The 25833-nt window shown below is 51.9% G+C and overlaps 2 protein-coding genes across 4 annotated transcripts in view; one reads left to right on the forward strand and one right to left on the reverse strand.

Annotated features, from left to right (window-relative positions):
• The first annotated feature begins 1073 nt into the window (after positions 1 to 1073).
• On the forward strand, positions 1074 to 16965 carry Cntnap1 (contactin associated protein 1). The gene is made up of 24 exons (XM_059271824.1): positions 1074 to 1327; positions 2216 to 2317; positions 2405 to 2598; positions 3023 to 3170; positions 3250 to 3453; positions 3853 to 4037; positions 4494 to 4637; positions 5602 to 5863; positions 6747 to 6896; positions 7098 to 7269; positions 7724 to 7830; positions 7953 to 8072; positions 8410 to 8613; positions 8784 to 8940; positions 9026 to 9153; positions 9443 to 9628; positions 10107 to 10328; positions 10623 to 10862; positions 12583 to 12936; positions 13077 to 13204; positions 14483 to 14576; positions 14750 to 14995; positions 15111 to 15158; positions 15619 to 16965. Exons 1-24 carry the CDS (start codon positions 1255 to 1257, stop codon positions 15915 to 15917), a joined length of 4167 nt encoding a protein of 1388 aa, XP_059127807.1. The 5' UTR covers positions 1074 to 1254; the 3' UTR covers positions 15918 to 16965.
• A 1207-nt stretch (positions 16966 to 18172) lies between these two features.
• Ezh1 (enhancer of zeste 1 polycomb repressive complex 2 subunit) overlaps positions 18173 to 25833 on the reverse strand; it is a 28445-nt gene continuing 20784 nt past the window's right edge. For all 3 annotated transcript variants that reach the window (XM_059271828.1, XM_059271826.1, XM_059271827.1), the window contains exons 14-20: positions 25638 to 25763; positions 22171 to 22349; positions 21537 to 21632; positions 21113 to 21194; positions 20368 to 20448; positions 19713 to 19797; positions 18173 to 19495 (exon numbers count right to left, since the gene is read on the reverse strand). In XM_059271828.1, coding sequence (XP_059127811.1) covers positions 19435 to 19495; positions 19713 to 19797; positions 20368 to 20448; positions 21113 to 21194; positions 21537 to 21632; positions 22171 to 22349; positions 25638 to 25763 — 710 coding nt within the window. In that variant the 3' untranslated portion in view covers positions 18173 to 19434. The remainder of the gene's footprint in view (positions 19496 to 19712; positions 19798 to 20367; positions 20449 to 21112; positions 21195 to 21536; positions 21633 to 22170; positions 22350 to 25637; positions 25764 to 25833) is intronic.

Below are 25833 nucleotides of genomic sequence, written 5' to 3' on the forward strand. Positions count from 1 at the left end.
CGCCTTAGACCGAGCATTTGTATTATTAATAAATCTTGGCTGCTTCTGTTCCCTTTGCAGTGCCCTCTTCTGGAAGGAAGGTCAGGTGCAGGCTTTGGACCCTAGACTTCGAGCTTAGGCTGTCTGTCTCATTTCTCTTCTCTCCTTCCCACCCTACCGCCAGGTCCATCACGGGCATACTGAAAACACGCATACCCAGAGGGTCTTAAGGAAGTTTTATAGGCTCCTGCATAAGCCATAGGATGACAGAGGCCTGGTGTTAGGTGGGGAAACCCATTCCTCCCCGCTTCCCCACCCTCTCTGCAACCCTCTCCCCCTCCCTCCCCCAACTCCCACCTGCTCTGTGGGCTCGGTCCCCATCTCTGGCTACAAGGGTGTTTCAGGTACAGCCACAGGGGGTAAAGTTAAATAACTAGTGGGGCAGGAAGGAAGGGGTGGGGAGAAAGGCCGAGAAGGAGGGTGGAGATTAGGGTCTGCGGGTTAACTTTTCCATTTCACCTTGCCTGCTTTCTATCTCATCCCTGCCAATGGGAAAAAGAATGGCTGTACGATCTTGAATGAGATTTGTTTTCCTCTCTGAGCCTCGGGCTTTCCATGTGCAAAGTGGAGTAGGATGAAAATGCCGAATTCACATTTACGAAGGTGTCCAGCCCTGAGCCAGGAACGTTATCTACCTTCAGAAAACCTCTTTCTATTTGCCCTTCATTCCATCTCTAGGCGTCCTTTTTTGAAGCTCTTCCCTCCCCTTGAAAATGTTAGACTCCATCTGGTCTTCCCCCCACCACCACCACCACCACACACTTCTCTTTTTGCCATTCTGCAGCCCCAGTCCTTGTCAGCCTTGGGTTACTTGGGGGTATTTCCCGGTGGCAGGTTGTCTACCCCGCCCTTTCGAAATAGGGCTGAGGCACGCGCTTGCGCGGGGTCCGGGAAAACGCGCGTGCCAGGAGAGAGAGGCTGGGGAAGGGGGCGGAGAAAGGGAGGAGAGAGGAGAGGAGAGGAGAGAGGAGAGAGAGGAGAGAGAGGAGAGAGAGAGAGAGAGAGAGAGAGAGAGAGAGAGAGAGAGAGAGAGAGAGAGAGAGAGAGAGAGAGAGAGAGATTGGGGGGGTTAGGAGAGAGGGAAGGGTGGGTAAGGACGAAGAAACAGCGGTCGGCCGCGAACCCCTGGAGAAAAGCTGGGGGCCTGAACCAGAACTGGAGCCCTAGCAGGAGCAGGGCACAGCAAGGCAGACACCCAGGGCTGGTCAGCTCTGCATGATGAGTCTCCTCCGGCTCTTCAGCATCCTGCTCGCCGCTGTGGTCCCTGGAGCTCGGGGCTGGGGCTACTGTGAGTGCTGGTCTCAGAGGCAGGTGGGGTTTGGGTGCAGGGGTCCAGAGCTTGCAGGGCGAGTCCCGCGCCGCATTGCGGCTGGGTGGTCGCCGGTCCTCTGGCGCCGGCTCGCTCCATCTTTTCCTGCCTCTCCCCCAGCGCTCCGCAATGCAGCTCCGAGACTGCTGCGCGCGCGCCCAGGGCTGGGGCTGGGCTCTGAGCCGAGGAACCAGTCAGCCCAGGGGATTTGGAGCTGTTAATCCAAGCGGCAGCCAGTGCCTGGGTTTGAGGTTAGGGTTGGCTATAAGCGCGCTACTGGTGACCCAGGCTAGAGTTGAGGTTTTCCCCTGAGGGGCTGGGGCTGGAATTTGGAGCTGACCCAGGCACTAGGTAGGGGTTGTGGCTGGGGCTGGGTTTTATGGCTAGAATACAAACAGGAGTTGGTGACCCTGACTAAGGCCAAGGATGATGCTAAGACTGGGATCGGGAAGTGGCTGGATTGGGAGCAAAGCCTTATTTGGGGATTGGTGCATGTTTTGGTGGGGGAGGGCTGATGAATGGAATTGACGGTAAGGCTGGGGTTAATTTGGTGTTCTGGCGCCCATTTAGGTTCTTAAATACGGTGAAGTTTGGGGATTGTGTTTAGAGGAGCACTGAGCCAGGGCAGAAAGGGGAAGGAAGGATCCGGCTTTGGATCTGTAGATTGAGGCAAAGAGTTACCCCTGGGAGGAGAAGGCAAGCTCCACTGACGGAGCAGCTGTTGCTGAAGCCTGGGTTGAGGGCACACCTTTAAGGTAGGGCTGAGTCTGCCACTAGGGGGCAGTGAAGAGGAGCTTCAACTGCTAAGAGGGACCACGTTTCGAAGAGGGGCCATACTAACAAGCTCACCATCCTCCCCACACACAGATGGCTGCAATGAGGAGCTGGTGGGGCCTCTGTATGCGCGGTCCCTGGGCGCCTCCTCCTACTATGGGCTCTTTACCACAGCCCGCTTTGCCCGGCTGCACGGTGAGCTTGCCCAACCAGGGGCGGGAGGAGGACTCCAGAGAGCTGAGAGAAGAGAGTGGGTGGTAAAAGCCCTTGCCCTTTCTGCAGGCATCAGTGGATGGTCGCCCCGGATTGGGGACCCGAATCCCTGGCTCCAGATAGACTTAATGAAGAAGCATCGGATCCGGGCTGTGGCCACACAGGGAGCTTTTAATTCTTGGGACTGGGTCACGCGTTATATGTTGCTCTACGGGGACCGTGTGGACAGCTGGACACCGTTCTACCAACAAGGGCACAACGCGGTACTCTCGGTGCCCAGGCGCACACACTTGGGGAGCCTCCCCTGCTCTGGGCCCCGGGCTGGGCACTAGCCTGAAGGGAAGGGGAGGGAACAGCATGAGGCACAGGTGAGGAAAACTACTCTTGGGATCCAGTCCAGCTCAGACTGTTTCTCGCCAATTATAAGCTTTAACATATTTTAGGGTAAAACCTAGGAGAGCTTCCTGCAGGTGGTGGCATTAGATTTGCGCTTTGGAAAAAAAAATAATAGGACACTCTAGACCAGGGAAATTAGTCCGTGTACAATCATGGAGGTAGGGGAGGTGGAGTGAACTCCCGTTCCCGCTCCAGTCAAGATTGGCAAGGTTTGAAAGCCATCGCCGCAAGGGAAGAAGAGGGTGGAGACATGGTCACTACTTTTCCCAACCCCCTATCCCCACCCCGCAGACCTTCTTCGGTAACGTTAATGAGTCGGCTGTGGTACGCCATGACCTGCACTACCACTTCACGGCTCGCTACATCCGCATCGTGCCATTGGCCTGGAACCCGCGCGGCAAGATCGGCCTGCGGCTGGGCATCTACGGCTGTCCCTACAGTAAGGGTGTGGAGGTCGGGAGTGGGGGCAAGGAGCCTGGTCTCCCTGGTCCCCCGCCCACCCACGGTCCTTCGCGCAGAGTCCGACATACTGTATTTTGACGGCGATGATGCCATCTCGTACCGCTTCCCGAGAGGGGTCAGCCAAAGTCTTTGGGACGTGTTCGCTTTTAGTTTCAAGACCGAGGAGAAGGATGGATTGCTGCTGCACACTGAGGGTGCCCAGGGGGATTACGTGACGCTTGAACTGCAGGGGGCGCACCTGCTGCTGCACATGAGCCTGGGTGAGCTTCGGGACCCCAGAAGCTGCTGCTGCCCTGCCTAAGCCTGGGCTTCCCCTTTTGTAGCGTTTGGTGCTAGCAAAACAGAGGAGGGCTTTAAGTCAAGAGAACTGGATTCGGCTGACCAACTGTGTGACCTTGAACAAGGCATCGTAAACACACACAAAATGATTTTGTATCTCATTTGCTTTTCATAACACCTATATGATGAGACACACGCAGCTATCCTACTCAGATTTTTTCAGATAGCCAAAGAAGCCCAGAGAGGTTAAATTGGCTGCACACTTGTCAACGGCCATTTCTCCACTCCAGGCTTTGACTGGGTACTCTGTGTTGGGAGCTGCTGCTGCCTTGGGAGCTAAGGCCTGCTGGAGTTCTCACTCTGTCCTGCCCTGCCCTCAGGCAGCAGCCCCATCCAGCCAAGACCTGGTCACACCACGGTGAGTGCTGGCGGTGTCCTTAACGACCTGAGCTGGCACTATGTGCGGGTGGACCGATATGGCCGGGAAGCAAATCTCACCCTGGATGGCTACGTCCATCGCTTTGTGCTCAATGGCGACTTCGAGAGGCTGAATCTGGACAATGAGGTGACCAAGGGTGGGGCACCACTTTTGGGTGTGACAATGGATAAGTGGGGGGGGGGTCCACTCCCCATCCCACCCCTCTGCATGCCAGAAAGGCTTTTCTTGTTCTCACCGTAGATCTACTATGATGGGTCTAGAAATCCAGATAGGGGAGGGATCAAGACAAGTAGAAAATTGTCCCCTAGCCTCGTCCCACAATTCTATGCAGTTGATAAAGACCTTGTCACCATCTGCATTTTAAATGTCTAAGACAGACAATTTGACCTGCCGAAGGCTTACAGCCAGCCAACTAGGCTCAAATCTAAGTGCAAGCTTTAGCACTCACCCTAGGGAAATGTGTTCCAAGTCTTTCTGAAGCCGGGCCTAGTACCGAGGAAAGGGTACTTACTGCGCATGCACCCAGGAAAGGTAGGCACTCCCCTAAGCATAGGAAAACCTCTTTTCACCTGCTTCCCACAGATATTCATCGGGGGTCTGGTGGGCGCAGCGCGTAAGAACCTGGCCTACCGGCATAACTTCCGTGGCTGCATAGAAAACGTGATCTACAACCGGATCAACATCGCAGAACTGGCAGTGATGCGCCATTCGCGAATCGCCTTCGAGGCTAGTGGGCAGGGGGGTCTGGGAAGACAGAAACACTAAAGCCCCTTGGAAAGCTAAGAGGGGGAGACGAAAGAGGTTTGGGATGAGATCCATTCTCAATAGTCACATTCTCAGGTGGTTTTTGGTTAGGGGGTTGGGTTTTTTTTTGGTGGGGTGAGTACCAAGGACTCGGAGGAGATATAAGTTCCATTCACCCCTTAGTTAAGCTGTGAACCACTGGTGGTGGTGCACGCCTTTAATCCCAGCATTCTGGAGGCAGAGGCAGGCGGATCTCTGTTAGTTTGAGGTCAGCCTAGTCCACAGAGCGAGTTCCAGGACAGCCAGGGCTACACAAAGAAACCCTGTCTCTAAAAACAAAGAAAGAAGCTGTGAATCGGTCCAGTCCTCTCATTAGTTAGCAGATGAGGGAAATGAAGTGCAGAGCCTGGAAGATGTTTAACCAGGAGCATGTGACTCCGAAGTGACAGTGTAGTGACTTGAACTGGAAGTCTTTTTTTTTTTTTTTGAGTTATTTATTTATTATGTACACAGAAGAGGGAGCCAGACCTTATTACAGATGGTTGTGAGCCACCATGTAGGTGCTGGGAATTGAACTCAGGACTTCTGGAAAAGCAGTTGATGCTCTTAACCTCTGAGCCATCTCTTCACCCCCGAACTGGAAGTCTTTTGATAAACTGTCCTCTATGGTCAACTCTGGAGCATGTGCACATGCTCTACAGCCTCTGGGCTAAATTGCCCTTAGCACTATGAGAGGGAAAATTTTTTGCTTTGCAGATAGTGGGATAGGTGATAAAAAGCAAGCAAAGGAGCAGAATCCCGAGGGCAGGCTTGTTTGGGCCCCTTCCACAAACATGGACCTATTTGCGGGGGATGGAAGGTTCACGGCTGGAGGTCTTACCAGTGAGAATATTAACAGCGAGTACCAGGCCTCCCTGTCCTGATGCACCCATCCTTTCTCTTCTAGGGTAATGTGGCTTTCCGTTGCTTGGATCCGGTTCCACACCCCATCAACTTTGGAGGCCCTCACAACTTCGTCCAAGTGCCTGGTTTTCCGCGCCGTGGCCGCTTAGCGGTCTCTTTTCGCTTCCGCACCTGGGACCTCACCGGGCTACTCCTTTTCTCTCGCTTGGGAGATGGGCTGGGTCACGTGGAGCTGATGCTTAGCGAAGGGCAAGTCAATGTATCCATCGCGCAGACCGGCCGCAAGAAGCTTCAGTTTGCTGCTGGTAAGGGGCTCCCTGGGAGGCACGAGCAGGCTAGAGAAGGGTGGGAACTGGAGGAAACGGGTGTTCTCCGGTTTTGGGGGATTCTTGGAGATGTTTGCCAGTTATTTCCACCTTTGCGCACTCTGTCAGTGACTAAACTTATGGACAGTAAAGAGAGCCATCAGGGGTGTCGCGGTGCAGGGAGAGAAGTGTAAAAATGGGGTGCACTTAGACTGCTGTTGGGAGCAGAATGGGGCTCCTGCATCCCCACTCAAAAACATCTCACTGGGCTTGGTGGCTTGTGGTGATTTATGCCCGTAATCCCAGCATCTAGGAAGCCAAGGTAGGAAAACCACAAGTTTGAGGCCAGTCAGGACTACATAGTGAGTGCCAGGCCAGCATGAGATACAGAGAGACCCTGTCTCAAAAACACAACAAGGAGGCTGGGAACCCAACTTTGGTATTCTGCAAGAACAACACTTTTAGCTACTGAACATCTCTCCAACAACACCCCCCCACCCCTGTAACTCCAACTCTGGGGGCTCCGCCTCCCTCTTCTGGCTTCCCAGGGTACTGCACGCAGGCGCACACAAAATAAAAAATGCAAAATCTTTTTTTTAAGACCCCCAAACCAATCTTCTCCACTCACTCACACCATCCTCCTTTCTTTTTTTAATTTTTTAATATTTACTTATTTATTTTTAAAGATTATTTATGTATTATGTATACAACATTCTGCCTCCAAGTACGCTTGCATGCCAGAAGAGGGCACCAGATCTCATTATAGATGGCTGTGAGCCACCATGTGGTTGCTGGGAATTGAGCTCAGGACCTCTGGAAGAGCAGTCAGTGCTCTTAACCTCTGAGCCATCTCTCCAGCTCCCCATCCTCCTTTCTTGTCCAGGGTACCGCCTGAATGATGGCTTCTGGCACGAGGTGAACTTTGTGGCACAGGAAAACCATGCAGTCATCAGTATTGATGATGTGGAGGGGGCAGAGGTCAGGGTCTCATCCCCACTGCTGATCCGCACAGGGACTTCATACTTTTTTGGCGGTAAGTTGGGGGACAACTTTGCCCTGTCTCTGGGTGGGAAGGTCCTATCTCACTTCTGATGAGCCCCGTTTCACCTCTGGGACCATTATTTGCATTCTAGCATCCTTTCTTCATTTCTGTGTGGCTCCCTTTTGGCATTTTCCCAGGGGAGGGTCCCTGAGTTCTCTCCTGGGAAGGGCCTTACAGATGTGGTTGCTCCAGGTTGTCCCAAACCAGCCAGTCGATGGGGCTGCCATTCCAACCAGACAGCATTTCATGGCTGTATGGAGCTGCTCAAGGTGGATGGTCAACTGGTCAACCTGACTCTGGTGGAGTTCCGGAGGCTTGGCTACTTTGCTGAGGTCCTCTTTGACACATGTGGCATCACAGACAGGTATCTAGAAGGTCATCTCCCTAACAAGTGGAAAGCTTCTTCCAAAGCCCACTTCCATATAGTCAGGGTGGCTTTTTCTTTTTAAAATTATCTCCCTTCTCCTTGTGTCAACAACCCCCCCAACATACACACACACACACACACACACACACACACACACACACACACACAGATTCTTCCTTGACCTCTGACCTCTTTCCTGCTTCTTCCTGTAAAGTTACAGGTACCCAGGATTGAAAGAAAGTTTCTATTCAGTCCTAAGATTTTGTCTGACAGGGGTTGGGTACTTTCCCTTCTGGGAGAAGGGAAGGCAGCACGTGACTACCTCATGTCCCTGTGTCTGGGGTTGTACTCAGTTAGTTAGGTGGGAAGTGAGCCACTGGGTCCTGGCACTGGGAAACTGTGAATGAGCTCCTTTCAAGCCTCCTCCCATTGGTGTTGACCCCTGCCCTAGATGCAGTCCTAACATGTGTGAGCATGACGGACGCTGCTACCAGTCTTGGGACGACTTCATCTGCTACTGTGAACTCACGGGCTACAAGGGAGTTACCTGCCATGAACGTAAGCGGGATGGTACAGAGAGTCAGGGGAAGGTTGTCTGGGATCAGGAAGCTGCTAAAGTTGGTATGGATGACCATTCTTCTAGCCTTCTAGCTCCACAATCGCCTCGTTACCCCCTCTAGCTTTGTATAAAGAATCCTGTGAAGCCTATCGGCTCAGTGGGAAATATTCTGGAAACTTCACCATCGATCCTGATGGCAGTGGACCCCTGAAGCCATTTGTAGTGTATTGTGATATCCGAGGTAAGTGGCTTTGATGGGTTGGGGGTAGAGGGTTGACTAGGCATTGTAGAAGATGCAGGGGTCAGGGAAACGGTAGGAGGAGACAAGATGAAACTGTAGTTGGAGTCAAGGACAGTGGTGTGGAAGAGGGACACCTAAATTTTGTATTGTAGTCTTACAGATAAATTCCAGCTTCTGGCCATTCTTGCCATTCTCCAAGGTGGAGAGCCCAAGGCTGGGCTGCAGTGAAGTGGCTGGCTTCTTTTATTGGCTCTAGGTGGCGGCAGGGTTGATGGGTTGGTTAGGAGGGAGACAGAGAATGTTCATGTCAGCCAAAGCTCTGTCCCCTCTCTTCCAGAGAACCGAGCGTGGACAGTTGTGCGGCATGACAGGCTGTGGACAACTCGGGTGACAGGTTCCAGCATGGAGCGGCCCTTTCTGGGGGCCATCCAATACTGGAATGCCTCCTGGGAGGAAGTCAGCGCTCTGGCCAACGCTTCCCAGCACTGTGAGCAGTGGATCGAGTTCTCCTGCTACAATTCCCGGCTGCTCAATACTGCAGGTTGAGCCTGGTGGCAGGGAGGGCGAGGCATGGCTGGAGGAGAGCCTTGGGTGGGGTGTGAGGGGCTGCTGGAGGAGTCGAGCAAGGTCAGGACGGCTTGCACCTGGGTATGAGGAGCCCCGAGGCTGCTGGAGGGGCGGGGCCTGGAAGCTGCCTGGCGTCTTCCCCAGGAGGCTACCCCTACAGCTTTTGGATTGGCCGAAATGAGGAGCAGCACTTCTACTGGGGAGGCTCTCAGCCTGGGATCCAGCGCTGTGCCTGTGGGCTGGACCGGAGCTGTGTGGACCCTGCCCTGCACTGCAACTGTGATGCAGACCAGCCACAGTGGTGAGGGGACAGGAGGGCAGGGTTTTCAGGACTCTCTGGGGCCAGCTGAGAGGCAGGGTTGAGTCACTGCATCCTGTTCCCACAGGAGAACGGACAAGGGGTTGCTGACCTTTGTGGACCATCTGCCTGTCACTCAGGTAGTGGTAGGGGACACCAACCGCTCCAGTTCTGAAGCCCAGTTCTTCCTGAGGCCTCTGCGTTGCTACGGTGACCGTAAGTGGCAGACTCCTTTGGTGTACCCTTCCAGCATTCACTGTTTCCAAAACCTAGATCACCTGACCCACTGGGGAATCTCCAGGTCACATGACCAGATACGCTCCTGCTGTGATCTGACCCTTACCTTCATTCATTCCACCTCTTAGTTTCTCTTCAGTCTCCCTAACTCTCCCCGCTCTGCCCTTCAAGCCTCCTGCCCACGGAGGTTCCTTTACTCCTCCACCCTCTGACTTCCTTAACAAGGCCTTCCTCACTGTATTTTTTTTTTTTTTTTTTTTTTTTGCAGGCAATTCCTGGAACACCATCTCCTTCCACACTGGAGCTGCACTGCGCTTCCCCCCAATCCGTGCCAACCACAGCCTCGATGTCTCCTTCTACTTTAGGACCTCGGCTCCCTCGGGAGTTTTTCTAGAGAACATGGGCGGCCCTTTCTGCCAGTGGCGCCGACCATACGTGCGAGTGGAGCTCAACAGTGAGTAGGCAGGCTGGGAGGAAGGTGGGTGGATGGAGAGGACCACGGAGGCTGTTAGGGAACACGACAGTCAACCCTTTTGAGAGTTGGCAGAGAAAGGATCTGAGATGACTCCGGACCCTGGACTTACTGTCTTGATATCTGGCGACGTGACCATGGCCCCCTCAGCACTTGTGTTGCTTCTGTGGGCCCTTGGCCTCTTACTTGTGAAGGAAATAGACTCTAGAGGTCTCAACCATCTCTAACTAGCTATGCTTCTAGCCTAAGCATGTGAGCTGGGAATTGATTCCAGGAATCTGCAAAATTGGGAAACAGATTGTGTGGTTTTAAGCTATTTGTAGGTTCTGGACAAGGTGGAGGACTATTTAGGGGGCTTCCCTTAGGTGAGGAGAGAGACTCTATTTGGGCAAGAATGCTGTGAGGGATCTTGGGGGCCAGAGCCCCCTTTTCCCCTCTTACCCACTGTCATGCTGTCCAGCATCCCGGGATGTAGTCTTTGCCTTTGATATCGGCAATGGGGATGAGAACCTGACGGTGCACTCAGAGGACTTTGAGTTCAACGATGATGAATGGCATTTGGTCCGGGCTGAAATCAATGTGAAGCAGGCCCGGCTGCGAGTGGACCATCGGCCCTGGGTGCTACGGCCCATGCCCCTGCAGACCTACATCTGGCTGGAGTATGACCAGCCCCTCTATGTTGGTGAGCATCAACCCAGGGGCAGGGAGAGGGCCTCCATGACATTCCTACACTTTCACTGGTCATGTTCCATGTTTCCGGGAAGCCCATGCTCCAATCCTCTCTGCCCTGGAGTGAGCCAAGAGACCATTTCTCTTCTCCAGTCCCTTCTGTCCTAGTCTATCCTCCTAATCCCCTTGCCTCCCTTCCCACTCAGTGTTTAATCCTGTCTCTGGCTCTGCAGTCATTTTGGGAGAGCTTTTGGGATGCACTACCTTCGAGCCACACCTCCCAACCTCTCCATTTATTCCTGACCAGGATCTGCAGAGCTTAAGAGGCGCCCTTTTGTGGGTTGCTTGAGGGCCATGCGTCTGAACGGAGTGACTCTGAACCTGGAGGGCCGTGCTAATGCCTCCGAGGGCACCTTCCCCAACTGCACGGGCCACTGCACCCACCCCCGGTTCCCCTGTTTCCACGGAGGACGCTGTGTGGAGCGATACAGCTACTACACCTGTGACTGTGACCTCACGGCTTTTGATGGGCCATATTGCAATCATGGTCAGTGCTGCTGGTTATGGGGTGCGGGGCACGGAGCCCTAGGCATAATGGGAAGTCAGAGGAAACACAAGTCAGCATCTTGGAAAGCTAGAATTGTTAGTAGAATTCTGAGCTCTTGAATGGGGCAACCAGGCATTTGAAGATGCTGGGTGACTCCAGAGGAATAAAGGAAAAAGGACTGATGGTAGAGCTATCTGATGCCCCAACATTAAGCAAGTAACTTTCCCATCTTCACACTATTGTCAAGGTCACACAGGTTGCTCCCATACCCCATGCACATCTACTTTGTGTATATGCAGGTGTGTGTGTGTGTGTGTATGTGGTGTGAGTGTGAGTGTGTGGTGTGTGTGTGTGTGTGTGTGGTGGTGGGGGGTGCATGTGCGTGTGTACGCGCACGTGTGCATGTGTGTGTGGTACATGCACACGTGTGTGGAGGCCAGGGTCAACCTCAGGTGTTGTTTCTCAGGTGTATCTACCTTGTGTTTTCAAACAGGGTCTGTCACTGGGACATTGAATTTACCAATTAGATAGGCTAGCTGGACAGTGAGCTCCAGAGATGCTCTGCTTCTGCCTCTCCAGCCATGGGATTACAAATGTGTGCTTTTTGTGTGGGTGCCAGCATCGAATTCATGTCTTCAGGCTTGCGCAGCAGCACTTGACCAACTGAACGTTTTTCCCTAGCTCTAGTATTGACTTTGGCTTCACGATGCATCCCTCCCCTCCCCCTGCTATTTCTTGTCTGACTATCATTGCATTCCCAAAACATGTCTACAGGCTGACTCTTGGCTGATGTGAGCCTTGAAATTCAATATACCCAGTCTATATTTTCCCCAAGGCTGGCCCAAGGTAGTCTATGGGGCAGGTGGGTGATTGTGGGCAGAGTCTGGTGGTCTAGGGAGATTCAGAGAAATATGAATAATAACATGTAATTGCATGGAGTCAGGATATCTCAATTCTAATTTTGGCTCTACACATAAACTGTGTGTCCTTGGGGAAGTCACTACCCATCTTTTTTTTTTTTTTTTAATAATTTATGTTTATTGTGTGTGCATTGGTGTTTTGCCTCCATGTTGAGGGTGTCAGAAGCCCTGGAACTGGAGTTACAGACAGGTGTGAGCTTCCATGTGGGTGCCGGGAATTGAACCCGGGTCCTCTGGAAGAGCAGCCAGTGCTCTTGACTGCTGAGCCGTCATCTGTCCAGCCTGTCACTGCCCATCTTTAGGCTTAAGTTTCCTTGCCTATAAAAATGCAGGGGTGAGACTGGATGATTTTTTCAGGTTTCTCATACCATTATTTTTCTGTTCAGTGGTAGATGGGGTGGTGCGGGCCTGTAATCCCAGCACTTGAAGGGCTGAGGCAGAAGGATTGTAAATTTGGGCTACAAAGTTAGACAATGTCTCCAAAATTGAATTAGATTTTTTTTTTTTTTTTTTTTTTTTTGGTTTTTCGAGACAGGGTTTCTCTGTGTAGCTTTGCGCCTCTCCTGGAACTCACTTGGTAGCCCAGGCTGGCCTCGAGCTCACAGAGATCCGCCTGGCTCTGCCTCCCGAGTGCTGGGATTAAAGGCGTGCGCCACCACCGCCCGGCCGAATTAGATTTTTTAATCCTACTAAAAGTAAATAGTGGCAGACACTAGTGTGTGCATGGGTCGGTAACATAAAAACCCTTTGAACTTGTGACTAAGATGTCTGGAGCCTTTACCTTGGTATCTTTGCTTTAGATATTGGTGGATTCTTTGAGACGGGCACATGGATGCGCTATAACCTCCAGTCAGCACTGCGGTCTGCAGCCCAGGAGTTCTCCCACATGCTGAGCCGACCGGTGCCAGGCTATGAGCCTGGCTATATTCCAGGCTATGACACCCCTGGTTACGTGCCTGGCTACCATGGCCCTGGGTACCGCCTGCCCGACTATCCGAGGCCTGGCCGGCCTGTGCCAGGGTACCGGGGGCCTGTCTACAATGTTACTGGAGAGGAGGTCTCCTTTAGTTTTAGCACCAGCTCTGCTCCTGCAGTCCTCCTCTACGTCAGCTCCTTTGTACGTGACTACATGGCTGTGCTCATCAAGGAAGACGGTGAGTTCTCCATGGCTGTCTTCCTCTGGGTGTCCAAATTCCCATGGCTATTGACTGCCTAATGTAAAGATGCAGACCTTTGGAAGATGGGGGTTGTGGGAGCTGAGAGAAGACCCTACATTCCTCCTCCCACCCCACAGGGACCCTACAGCTCCGGTATCAGTTGGGCACCAGTCCCTATGTGTACCAGCTAACCACTCGGCCAGTGACTGATGGCCAGCCCCACAGTGTCAACATCACTCGGGTCTACCGAAACCTCTTCATCCAGGTACAGGTGGCAGGGGATGGGCCAGTTAAGTCACAGCCTCGTGATCGTGGCTGTGGCACACCCAAGAAAATGTCAAATGATTACATGTCTGAAACACAGTTTAGTATACAAGGGATTTTTTTACATGTATCCCCTCTCATGACCCTTACGTCAGCTCTGTGAAGTAGCGGTGGTTGGCAGTTATTTTGAGCTCCATTTTTAAAAATTATTTATTCTTGCCGGGCGGTGGTGGCACACGCCTTTAATCCCAGCATTCGGGAGGCAGAGGGAGGCAGATCTCTGTGAGTTTGAGGCCAGCCTGGTCTACAAAGTGAGTTCCAGGAAAGGCACAAAGCTACACAGAGAAACCCTGTCTCGAAAAACCAAAAAAAAAAAAAAAAAAAATTCTTATTTTACGTACATTAATGTTTTGCCTACATGTCTGTCTGTGTGAGGGTGTCAGATCTTGGGGTTACAGACAGTTGTTAGCTGCCATGTGGGTGCTGGGAATTGAACCCGGGTTCTCTGGAAGAGTAGTCAGTGTTCCTAACTGCTAAGCCATCTCTCCAGCCCCACTGAGCTCCATTTTATGAACCATTAAACAGGCTGAGAAAGTAAAGTGTTTTTCTCAAAGGAAAAGGGCTAGGAGCTGGGGATGTGGCTTAGTTGGTAGAGTGCTTGCCTACCTACCACGCATGAAGTCCTGGGTTCCATCCCGGCACTGCATAAACAGGGTGTGTAATCTCAATGTGTTGGAGGTTGAGGCAAGAGGATCAGGAGTTTAAGGTTACACCTGGCTACATGAGCCCCGCTACACTGTATCAGAGGGGTGGTGTGCTGAGGTGGCTCGGTGTGTAAAGGCACAAGCCTGACAACCAGAGTTTGGTCCTGAGATCCACGCTGTAAAAGGAAATGGCTCCTGCATGTTGTTATCTGATCTCCAGATGAATCGTCTCAACTCCAGACCCCATAAAAAATAAAATGTGCAGCTGGATGTAGTGGCACATGCAGGCATGGATCTCTGAGTTTGAAGTCAGCCTGGCCTACATAGTGAGTCCTGGACAGCCAGACTATGTAGAAAGACCCTGTCCCAAAAAAATTAAAATGTGAGAAGAAAAAAAAAAAGTCAAACTACTCGTAAACTGCAAAGTCGGGTCAAAATCAGATTGTTTGAGCCGTGTGTCAAACCCTACCTCTGGCCCAGGGGTTGTTCATTTTGAGCAAGGATCCTTTGGGCAGAGTGAATTCCTCTATGGTCTTGGCTGTGTCCATCCAGGGCGTCCCTCCCTCCTCTCTCAGGTGGACTACTTCCCGCTGACAGAACAGAAGTTCTCTCTGCTGGTGGACAGCCAGCTGGACTCACCCAAGGCCTTGTATCTAGGGCGTGTGATGGGTAAGCTGCTGGTGTGAGTGGAGAGCTGTGGATGGGGTATAGAGCAAGGAAGTGGGAACAGCAGTGAGGGTGGTGAGCCAAAGGAATGAGGAACGGATCAGATAGATGGAAGAGGGGCAGGGCTTCCTTCCGGGGTGTCCCAAACACTCTTTCTGGGCCTGCCTCTCCCTCAGAGACAGGAGTCATTGACCCAGAGATCCAGCGGTACAACACTCCAGGTTTCTCAGGCTGTCTGTCTGGTGTCCGGTTCAACAACGTGGCTCCCCTCAAGACCCATTTCCGAACCCCCCGCCCCATGACTGCCGAGCTAGCTGAGGCCATGCGGGTTCAGGGAGAACTGTCGGAATCTAACTGCGGAGCTATGCCACGCCTTGTCTCAGAGGTGCCGCCAGAACTTGACCCCTGGTACCTGCCCCCAGGTAAATCCCTGCACACAGAAGACTCGGACAAAAGGAGGGAGGGGTAAAGGTGCTGGGAAGTGGCTCTGAACACAGAGCTGTGTCTCCTAATCAGCCCTTTCTGAAACCTTTCTAGATTTTCCATACTACCATGACGACGGATGGGTGGCCATACTCTTAGGCTGTGAGTAGCACTGATCATTAACCTGACTTTCCCAAGACCACCCTGTCAGCATCCCTCCTGGTTCCTGTCCTCAGGGCCGAGAGGTGAAGGTGCTAGCCGTGAGATGACAGGAAAAAGGGTGAGACAGGCTATAGTGATCCGTTTATAACTGGTGGAGACGTCTTCACATTTGAGGCAGCTATACATTTTTTATCAAAATGAAATATTAAAATGCAGCCATAGTTACAGGATGAAGAAAGTGATGTAATATCATCTACTGAAATGAGAAACTGGAGAAGGAAGCTGCCGGAGATACGGAAAGAGTAAAGTGGGCAGGGGATAAGCCAAGAATCCAGACCTAGACACGGGGATGGCCTGACACGGCCATTACTATACACAGTCGTGCATGATGCTTCTGGCCGAGCGTGTATGTGTGTGCCCCAAAGACCTTCTCTGAGTTGTTCCTTTTTTTTCCATCCAGTTTTGGTGGCCTTCCTGCTGCTGGGGCTTGTGGGGATGCTGGTGCTCTTCTACCTGCAAAATCATCGCTACAAGGGCTCCTACCACACCAACGAGCCCAAGGGCAGCCACGACTACCATCCTGCCAGCAAAACTCCCCTACCTCCTTCAGGCCCCGCCCAAGCCCCTGCCCCCACTCCAGCTCCCGCCCAGGCTCCAACCCCAGCCCCAGCCCCAGCCCCAGCCCCAGCCCCAGCCTCTGGCCTAAGCGCCAGGGATCAGAACCTCCCCCAGATCTTGGAGGAGTCCAGGTCTGAATGAGTCATAAGGGCTTCCGGGACCAAGTCCAACTCCTCTAAGTCCCCCCAATTCCTTCCTCTCCCCTACCCTGCCAGGGACATTTGGCTCTTCTTAGCAGGCTCTGTTCACCAGGAGGATTCCCCTCTTGCCAAGTTTGGTGGGCAGAGCTACAGATGGGACCAAAGGGAGTGGCCGAGCCTCACTGCCTAAACCAATGCCCTGCTCATCCCTTTCTCCCAGGCTCCTGGCTGTTTGCCTGCCCCACAGGAGACGCCCCGTGGGCTCAGACAGGCCTTTCCAGCCTTCTCTGTCCCAGCTGCTGGCAGGGATTAACGATGGAGGGCAGGGGAGATGAATCGCCTCTCTTCCTGTGTACATTGTCAGCAGGGGCAGATGTGGGGGATTGCAGGACTGCACAGGGCATGGGGGGGAGGAGGCTGCTAAAACACACCCAGAGCCTCCCCACCTGCCCTGCCGACCGGCTGTCTTCCATCTGCTTCCTCTCGGCTGGGGGTGAGGGAGGGAGGACTTTGTCACTCTCCCCACCTCGCCCCACCCCCTTTTTGTTTTTAGAGACCAAGAGGCCTCAGTTTAGCACTTTAGTACCTTCCTGCTTCACGTGCTTCAGCCAAAGCCATAAAACGCCTGCAAGTAGAAAACACAATGCAGATACCCTGCCTAGCCAGCCCTCTAACCTTCAACCCCTTCCCAGAATATGCAATAGCCTTGGTGCCTGTCTGCAGGCCTGGCCCCCTCCTATGCATGAGGAGCCCGCTTCCCTCTGCTCAGAGACGCTGCTGTGTTTGCCCAGGAGGTCATATTCTTTATATATATTTTTTGTTGCAAAGTCTCTCTCTAGAGAAACTATATATTATTCTAATTTTTAAATGATCGGTTTCTATATAAAAGAACTCAGTGGGCTGTCCTGTGCTGTGCCGAGTCTGTGCTGGATGTCTCAGGAGTCCTGCCAGCCACTCACCCAGCTTGCTGGGCCTCCACTCTAAGGCAGGGCAGAGCCCGCTGTGCCCTCAACTGAGCAGGTCCAATAAAGCAGAGTGGCAGAGCCCCAGTCTGTGTGTGATAGCTGACGGTCAAGGGATAAACAGTGCAGTTTGTTTTGTTTAGTTTGTTTGTTTGTTTGTTTTTGCTTCCCACTAAATCCTTATTTTATTCATGAGAAATGAAATGTTTTTAAGGGAACTTAAAAATTTCTAGTCCTTAAAACATATATATTAAGCTGGGTGGTGGTGGTGCACGCCTCTAATCCTAGCACTCAGGAGGCAGAGGCAGGAGGATCTGAGTTCGAGGCCAGCCTGGTCTACAGAGTGAGTTCCAGGACAGCGAGGACTATACAGAGACCCTGTCCCTAAAAACCAAAACCCCAAACCAAACCTATACCCCACCAGTGCCTTCACCCTGGCTGCTCTCTCAGCCCCCAGACCTCAGAGGACAGTGGGGAGCAGAGAGCTGAAGTTTCTGCCCATTCTGCTTCCATGCCTGCCGCCACCTCTGATCCTTCCAGCCCAAGCACACAGGACACAATTTGCCAAAATGGATTCTAACACTTTATTAGATAAGAGGTCACAAGCCACAGGACTCTAAAGTGCAAGAAAGTCACTGGCAACAAAGCCACGTGTACACCATCTCCCCAGTCCACACCACCTCTGTGTCCATCCGCTCACATGAGGTGGGTAGAAGTGGGGAGGAGAGTTGGGACCCGTCATTAAAAATAGAGGACAGCAGGGACCGAGAACTGGCAGCTGGGGGAGCATGAGTATTAGTGGCCTGAATTCTGCAGAGGGGCTACCAGTGATGCTTGCTGAGGGAAGGCTGAAGTCAGTCTAGAGCCTGCATGTCTTAAAGCATCCTCACGGCCAGGCCCTGTCCACCTGTCTGGTCTTCCCAGAGAATTCATGGGCAATTCAGAGCCTACAGTTAGTTAGGCTTGAGGGTATCCCTGATACACACAATAAACACAAACCACCGGCAGACGGCAATTTCAGAAGTGTGGTGGGAGCTAGCCCAGTTGAGGGGTGGGGAGAAGCTATTGTCAGGAGCTGCTGGGTGTTTGCTGAGTGTGAGGTACACGTGCCTACCAGTATGGTGAGGGAGTGTATGTGTACAAGCATGCATGTCCCGTGCAAATCCCTAAGAGGCAGTACAGCCAAAGGGAGCCTGGCTTCCTTGGGGTACAAGCACTGACTGGTGGGGAGAAGGGAGTGGTCAGCAGAACCATGGGAGAAGCCCTGGTTCTCCAGGGAGTGAGCCACCTGTTCCCCTTCTAACACTCCCTAGGTCAGTCTGTACCTGCCCGGGTCCTTTCTACCCACATCAGTGCCCTTGTTCTCAGCACACCAGACCCAAGGCAGCTGTGCTGACTACAGTTTTTGTTCTTGTATCAAGCCAGCTCCTCCTGCCTCTCAGGAGATGAGACAGAACTGGAGAAATCTTCCACTCTCTTCCTCCGTCAGAAGTGGGATTTGGGCAGGAACCCCAGAGACCTTGGCTCAAACTCCATTCCAATCTATAGACCTTCTAAAAGAAAGTTAAAGTGCTTTGTTCTGCATGAATCCCAGAGAGAATGGTAGTCTGCCTTCCAGTTTGCCCTGCACTGTGACACCCTGCTAAATGTGCAATGATACCCTCACCTGGAACACTACCAACAGCAGGTAGGACAGACCAAATGGGGTAACCACACAGCAACCTCCCCCTCTCTAGTCTAGGCTAGACCCAGCTACCCTGAATAAAGAAGCAAAGCTGCTCCATGGACCTAGCTCTGAGGAATGGAAGGCCTGAGGACAACCGCAGCTTGGTGACCCAGAGTACTCACTCCCAGCCAGGCTCAGCCCATGCTCAGCAGCCTAGACCTGCGGCCACTGAGCCAGGACTTTGGAAGGAGCTGGGTCACTGGTGCCTGCTGCTCCGAGTCTGAAAACGCCCTGTTACCCCCATAGTCTATAGGACAGGCCTTTGCAAGCCTCCTGGGCCCAGGCTCTGGCTGGCTCTCTCTGTCCACAGGAGGGTGCCACTTAGCTTTCCGGCCTGCAACCTTCAATCTCTGCTTTGATGTCACAGAGACACAATTCCCTCCGAGTTGTCTGTAATGCCTGTCAGGCTCACCTCTAACCCTGAGCACCTGTGGGCTCCAGGGACCTGGTTTCACTTAGCAATGCCTGACAGCAGTGGTACAGGACTTGACAGGGAAAGCCGAAAGGGCAGTGCGGGTTGATTCCTGAGGCCCACAGTGCGGGAGCTGAGGAGAAATCAAGCATCGATATCCACCCCAGCCCATGGCCACCCCCTCTGATCTGGAGGCGCAGCTTCTCACGTCTGAACTCTCCTGGGAGACCAGGTCTCCAGTGCCTGTTTCCCTTCTCACTGAGGCAGTGTGTCTCCTTGGGATACAGTGGAGGCCTAGTCACACAGGAGTGGGTGGGGTTCTCAGCATGGAAGACATTGCAGGAGCTGGAGCAGCAGTGGTGTGTGCCTGAAGCCGAGACAGGGCCGCCACTGCAGCACTGTCCCAGGGCCCAGAGGGCTAGAAGACGTCCGTCTCCCTCTCGATGCCCACATACTTGAGGGCATCAGCTTGGCTGTACCTATCCCAGAGCAAGGAGGAGGAACTAGGTTACTCTGTGGTTGAGAAGATGGGGTCCCCTCCTGTCTCACTTCCTCCCAATTCCTAGCAGCCATTTGGAATGTCCCTAGCTCTGAGGCAAACAATGGCAACTAGACCCTCTCCTCCACCCACGGCAGTTGCTGTAAGGCCCAAAGCAATTCTACCAGTCACTCCTGCCTCATTCCCGACCACCTCACCGATAATCAAAGAAGAGCTCTTCGCCGGCCTGAATTGCTCTCTTGGCAAAGATCCCAATGCGGTGATCTCCATTCACCATGACCACTGCAAAGAGGAAGGACAAGACGGACTGTCTTCCTAGTCTCTCTAACTGCAGGCCTGCACTTGGGAGGACTCTGGGCTGACTGTCTCCAAATCCCCAGTAGAATCAAGTGGAAGTAATCGTGACGGCATTTGTCCCTCTGCTTCTGAATCTGCTACTGTAACCAGTGACGTTGGGGGAAAGAGTGACCTTTAAATCACGATTGCGGGAAAGCATTTTTAATATAGTCAGTGAAAAAAGCCAAGCATGAAAGTGAGAGGCCTAGAATGAAGTCAGATATTAATCATGAGTATCCCTGAAAAACCTGAAGATGAGCTGGGCGGCAGTGGCGCACGCCTTTAGTCCTAGCAACTCGGAAGGGAGAGGTAGGCAGATCTCTGAGTTTGAGACCAGCCTGGTCTACAGAGCTAGTTCTAGGACAGCCAGGGCTACACAGAGACACCCTGTGTCAAACAAAACAAAACAACAACAACAAAAAACAAAAGTTAAAAGAAGCTGAATGATGGATAAAAATCATGGTGCATGAGGTATTTAGCCCACCCCACTTCCTAGGCTACTGAAGACTCACTCACCTTTGGCATAACAGTTGGGGTTCACTGAATGGTTTGCAAAGCGAATTTTGTTTCCTTTCCGGGTAGCATCCACTACAAAATCTACATGACATAAATCAAAGAAAACCATGAGTGTCCCAGGAAACTCTACACCTTTTTTTTTGGGGGGGGGGGCAGACAGACGGACGGATGGACAAGGTCTAGCTCTGTGGCCCAGAATGACCTAGAACAGATGGCGTAATCCTCATGCTTCAGCCTGCTACAGTTACAGGTGTGTGCCACTGTACCCTTTTGTTTGTTGGAGACGGGTCTCCACTTGCAGCTCAGGCTGGCCTCAAATTTGAGGTCTTTCTCTTGTCTCAGCCTCAAGTGCTGGGATTACAGAGATGAACCACACTTCTTTAGCTCTAGCTAAAACCAGTTCAGTGGTAATGGAAACACTTTAGTCCACTGGGAATGTGAAGCCCAGACTGTAACAGAAGCAGACGGCCTGCCTCCTCATGTGGGGCGCATCCCTTTGGTCCTCCCTCTGCATTTTGGATCTCCTCCTACCTACTGGGTAGGGCAACTTCTCAAGTGAAGTGCCCAGTGTCCCAATTCCAAACACATCTCAGAAATGAACCAGAGCCTATGGGGCTTCCAAGTTCAACCACAGCACTGTCCTTGAAGTATCTGTTGGAAAGATTTGAGCCTGGATTCCAAGAGGCTGCTTAGTGTAAAGACTCGCACATGATCACCTTGGTATAAAAGGGAGGCCATGCCATACCATTGTTGAGGTTGAAGAGGAAGCTGGACATATATTTATCATAGACCTTCCCTCGCCGGTCAGCCTCATCCTGAGAGATGAGCTGGAGGAATAGACAAGGAACAAGAGGACGTCAGGCTGCCTGCTCAAGGCACACCTGTCTGAGCTGGGAGAGGCAGTGTAGGACGGCAAGCTCGGGCTACACTAGTCCATCTCCACCCAGGCTGACCAGGGTGAAGGGTGGGGAGAGCCGGACACCAATGCTTGACAAACAGTGGTTTGTTTCCGGACTGCAAACAGTTCTGTGGGATCCCCTGAGAGGCCACATGAAAACTGGGCTGAGTTATTTAGAGATTAACTTACAGAAGCCTAACCCACAGAAAATCAGAGAGCTTCTCGTTGGTACCTTCCCAGTAAGAATGTGGGCTAAAGCTGGAGCACTCACCTCACCACAATATTCAGAAATGAACTCATTCTTCTGCACAGACTCCTTGATGAAGGTGCCCCATCCGGCCACATCGGAAGGGGCCAGCAGCAGGTGCTGGGGGGGAGAGGGAGGCAAGCCTTAGTGACAGGGAGGTGTGAGTGGGTGTGAGCTGCTTGTGCACACGTGTGATGGGGCAGGTGGAAAGAACTACCAACTGTCAGGGGAACCTGAAGACGGAGAAGGTCCAAACCATTCTGCTCTTGTGGGTGGGAGGCTGGGGGACCTGGGCAAGGACTGGAAGTGGTGAAGGAAACAGGACACTTTCTTCCTCTTCCTTGGGGACCTCCCGGGCTGAGTCTGGGCATACACTGTGTGTAGGAGGTAGAAGGGGCACCCCTGGGGTCCAGTGGTAAAGCGCTTGCCTCCCTTGTACCGAGTCTGAAACTCCAACACCAGAGGAGAACAGATTGTGAGCAGCCATGGTGCATACCCCTCTGCTCCTTTTGGTAGGACTGAAAATTTGATTACTTTGACCACTGACAAAATTTGTCAAGCACTTTCACACACAAGCTCTCTGAGGAGCCAAAGGAACAAGGCCACCTGGGACCATTTCCTCTTCCCACTGTGACCTTGACCCAAGAAAAGACCTCACCTTCTTGAGGCCGCGCTGGATGCTGCAGTTTTTGCAAGACACCACCTTGCTGTCCCAGTGCTCTGAGGCCCCACAGGTGAGGCACAAGTCAGGGTCACACTCCCGTACTGCCAGATAGCAAGGACACTGCTTGGTATTGCACTGAGTCTTACAGCGACAACCAGGGAAACGGTTCTGGCCTGAGTGGGGAGATGGGAGGGTTAGGAAGCAGGCCCACACTGACGCAGGTCAGACTCAGGGACAGCAGAGCAGTAAATGTGACATGTTCAAGAACCCTTTGCAGAAGAGCTTACAGAAGGGTCCTTCCCCTGAACATCTGGCCTTTCCCCCTTAGACAATGAAGTGCCTCCTTCAGGGATCAGGAGACGGCTCAGTTGGTAAAGTTCTTGCCATGTAAATATAAGAAACTGGATCTGATCCAGAGAACCCACATACAAAAGCCAGGCATGGCAACATCTACGAGCTTGTAACCCCAGAGCTGGGAAGGTAGAGACAGATGGATTCCTGGAGCTCACTAGTCAGATAGCCTTACCCTAATAAGCAAGCTCTTAATTCCAGTGAAAGACTGAATCTAAGAAGACAAGGTAAGTGGCTCCTGAGAAATGACACCCAAGGTTGACCTCTGGCCGCACACGCACACACAAGCACACGCATGAGCACCCTTACACAGATGCACACACTATGAACTACTTCCCAACATTCAAGTCCAATGGACAGAAAAGCAGGTGTGACCCAACAGGGCCCCCTCTCAGCCTTGTTGACAGAGTCTGGAAGCGAGGTGGAGAGAACCCCACGGAAAATGAAATCAGTGCTTTTCACAGTAAATCCTCATCAAAACAAGTATCATTTTGAGAACTGAATGCATCCGTTCTGTACCATCCTCCACCCATAGCCCTCCCCGACACTAGCACTTATCTACTGTGGCTAAGATCGTTATCTGTTCCTTGTTAGGTGACAGTCACAGCGCAGCTGCCCGGCACAGCCTTCTGCAAGCCCAGAGGCTGCCCTCAACTGCACAGCCTGAAGCAGGAAAGGTGAGGTGGGATAAGAAGTGAGAATGGCTTTTCTGCTGACCCCCGAACTCCTGTCTCTTACCTGATGTATATGTAGGAACAAACATCCATACGTGTGTGTGTGTGTGTGTGTGTGTGTGTGTGTGTGTACATGCACACAGATATACTTACTTTTTAAGATTTATTTATATTTTATGAGTATATGTGTATGCTTGCTTATTTATGTGCAACACATGCATGCAGTATCCACAGTGGCCATAAGGTGGCGTTAGATCCCCTGAGCTATAGTTACAGGTAGTTGGGAGAGTGCTAGGAACAGAACCCAGGTTTTCTGCTTTTAACTGCTGAACCATCTCTCCAGCCCCCTACATACTTATTTTTAATTTTAATTATATGTGTGTATCTGTGGGTGAGTATGTGCACCCAGAAGGTGGCATCGGATCCCTTGGAGCTAAAGCTGTATTTCCTTGTAAGCTGCCTGATGTGGGTGCTGGGAACAGAACTAGGGTTTTCTACAGGAACAGTATGCACTTTTATCCATCCTAGCTCCTCCTACGAGATAGTCAAACTCCTCAGCTAAGTATGGTAGTGCACACCTTTAATCCCAGCACTCAGGAGGCAGAGGCAGGTAGATCTCTGTGAATTTGAGGCTAGCCAGGACTGCACAGTGAAACCCTGTCTCAAAAGAAAGCAAAATACAAAACAACAACAAAATAAACTCCAGCTAATATGGAAATGTTGAAATGAAGGCTCTTTACCCCCTGCTCAATTAATACATACTAAAACAATGTGTTCTAAAGAACTCTAGCTGGGGTGAGTGTAGACAGAGTGCTTGCCTAGCAAGTAGACAGTCATTGATTCAACCCCTAGAACCACAAACAATCAGTCTTCAGTTAGTAAACAAACAAAGAATTCTCGATGTGTCCAGTGTGGTGGCACACACCTGTAATCCCAGCAGCTGGGAGGTAGGTGCAGGAGGATCAGGAGTTCAAGGTCAGGCCTGGGTTATAAAAAAACTCTCAAAATCCCAAAAGGACTCTCTATGTATTCTTTTTCTGTTCTTCAAACTTTCTCTAAATTCTATTTATTTAGTGGGAGCACACACAGGTGTAGGCGCATCCTGCCACTCACATGTGTGGAGGTGATAGACAACAGGAAGCAGCTCTCTCCTCCCATCCCTGGCTGCAGGGGTCTAACCCAGGCTTCCTGGCAAGTTTGCTCTGCCTGACCTGCTGAACCACCGCACCGGCCCGCTTTCTCCTTTCCTTTTTTCTCTTTGCCCCTCTCTCCCTTCCCTTCTTCTCCACTTCTCTCTCGTGAGGGAGGCAGGGTTTTAGTCTGGGTTCAAGTGAGTCACCTGCCTTTCTCCCAATGCTAGGGTTATAGGTATGTATCTCTGTATCTAGCTAAACAAATCTGGAGGTGGTGGGGGTTGTTGAAAAATGGTTTCATTAGTAGCATAGGTTGACCTTGAACTCTGATACTCCTGCCTCAGACTCCTAGAGAGTAGAGTTCCAGACCTAGTTAGTCACACACTACCACACTCAACCCATATAACCTTTTTTCCACTTTTATTTTTATTTATGTGTATGTCAACTGTGTGCAGATGCCCGAGAACAGAAGGTGTCAGATCTCCTGGAGCCAAACTTACAGGCGGTTGTGAGCTGCCTTATATGGATGTTGGGAACTAAACTCAGTTCTCTGGAAGAGCAAAAAGTGCTTTTAACCACTGAGCCACCTCTCCAGCCCTAAGACTTTTTAAAAACAGCATCCTAAAGAGGAGACTGTGAGTGCACCTTAGGAAAAGCTCCTGTTTCTTACTTCTCCCTGGAAGGAGAAGATGGGAGAAACACTGTGTCCAGTTCCTGCTTCTAGAATCCCCACTTGACTCTCCCAGCTGGGAAAGGCGGCACATACCTGTAATCTCAGCTACCTACGCGGCGGAGAAAGGGAAACTGCTTGAAAGTACAGAAAGTGGGTGGGGGAAGGAGGAGGAGAGACTCAGTGAGACCAGGAATTGGGGTGCTTTTATAAAGTAGAGTATGGGGCTACAGAGACGGCTCAGCAGCAAGGGAACTGGCTGTTCTCCCAGAGGACCTGGGATCGATCCCCAGCACCCACATAACGGCTCACAACTGTCTGTGACTCCAGTTCCAGGGGATCTGACTCCCTTTTCTCACCTCCTTGGACAGGACAACAGGCATGCCCACAGTGCAGACATATATGCAGGCAAAACACTCATATACGTAAAGTAATAAAGTAACGTTTTAAAATTAAAAATAGAACCAACCAACCCCAACTTTTCTAGATGGTTCACACCTTCCTTCCCTGTAGGATGCCTGAAGCATAGCAAAGGGATATCAAAGCTCTACAGGCAGCTATGGGCAGGAGGGAGCCTGGACACTCCAAGGCCAACCACTCGAGTAGACAATGGTGAAAGCAGGGTGCTCTTACAGTCTGGGCTGCACTGGCAGAACTTCTCACAGAAATTCTGGGTCATGATGCAGGGGCAGGTGCTGTCACAGGGACGGTCCGGGTGGTCACAGGGTTGGTAGTTATACACCTGTGTAGAAGAGTTATCTAGAAGAGAACACAGCAGGACACCACTGTGACCAGGCTCCCCTGATGCCCTACCCTCCAAATGTTCCAG

The sequence above is a fragment of the Peromyscus eremicus genome, chromosome 8a (assembly GCF_949786415.1).
Source record: "Peromyscus eremicus chromosome 8a, PerEre_H2_v1, whole genome shotgun sequence".
Classification (NCBI taxonomy): Eukaryota; Metazoa; Chordata; class Mammalia; order Rodentia; family Cricetidae; genus Peromyscus; species Peromyscus eremicus.

Excerpts from the sequence above, each read along its gene's own strand:
- Cntnap1 (XM_059271824.1), top strand. The coding sequence starts at position 1,255 with ATGATGAGTCTCCTCCGGCTCTTCAGCATCCTGCTCGCCGCTGTGGTC. Across the intron at positions 8,073-8,409 it reads AGTGTATTGTGATATCCGAG|AGAACCGAGCGTGGACAGTT; the intron begins GTAAGTGGCTTT and ends CCTCTCTTCCAG. Across the intron at positions 10,329-10,622 it reads TGACCAGCCCCTCTATGTTG|GATCTGCAGAGCTTAAGAGG; the intron begins GTGAGCATCAAC and ends ATTCCTGACCAG.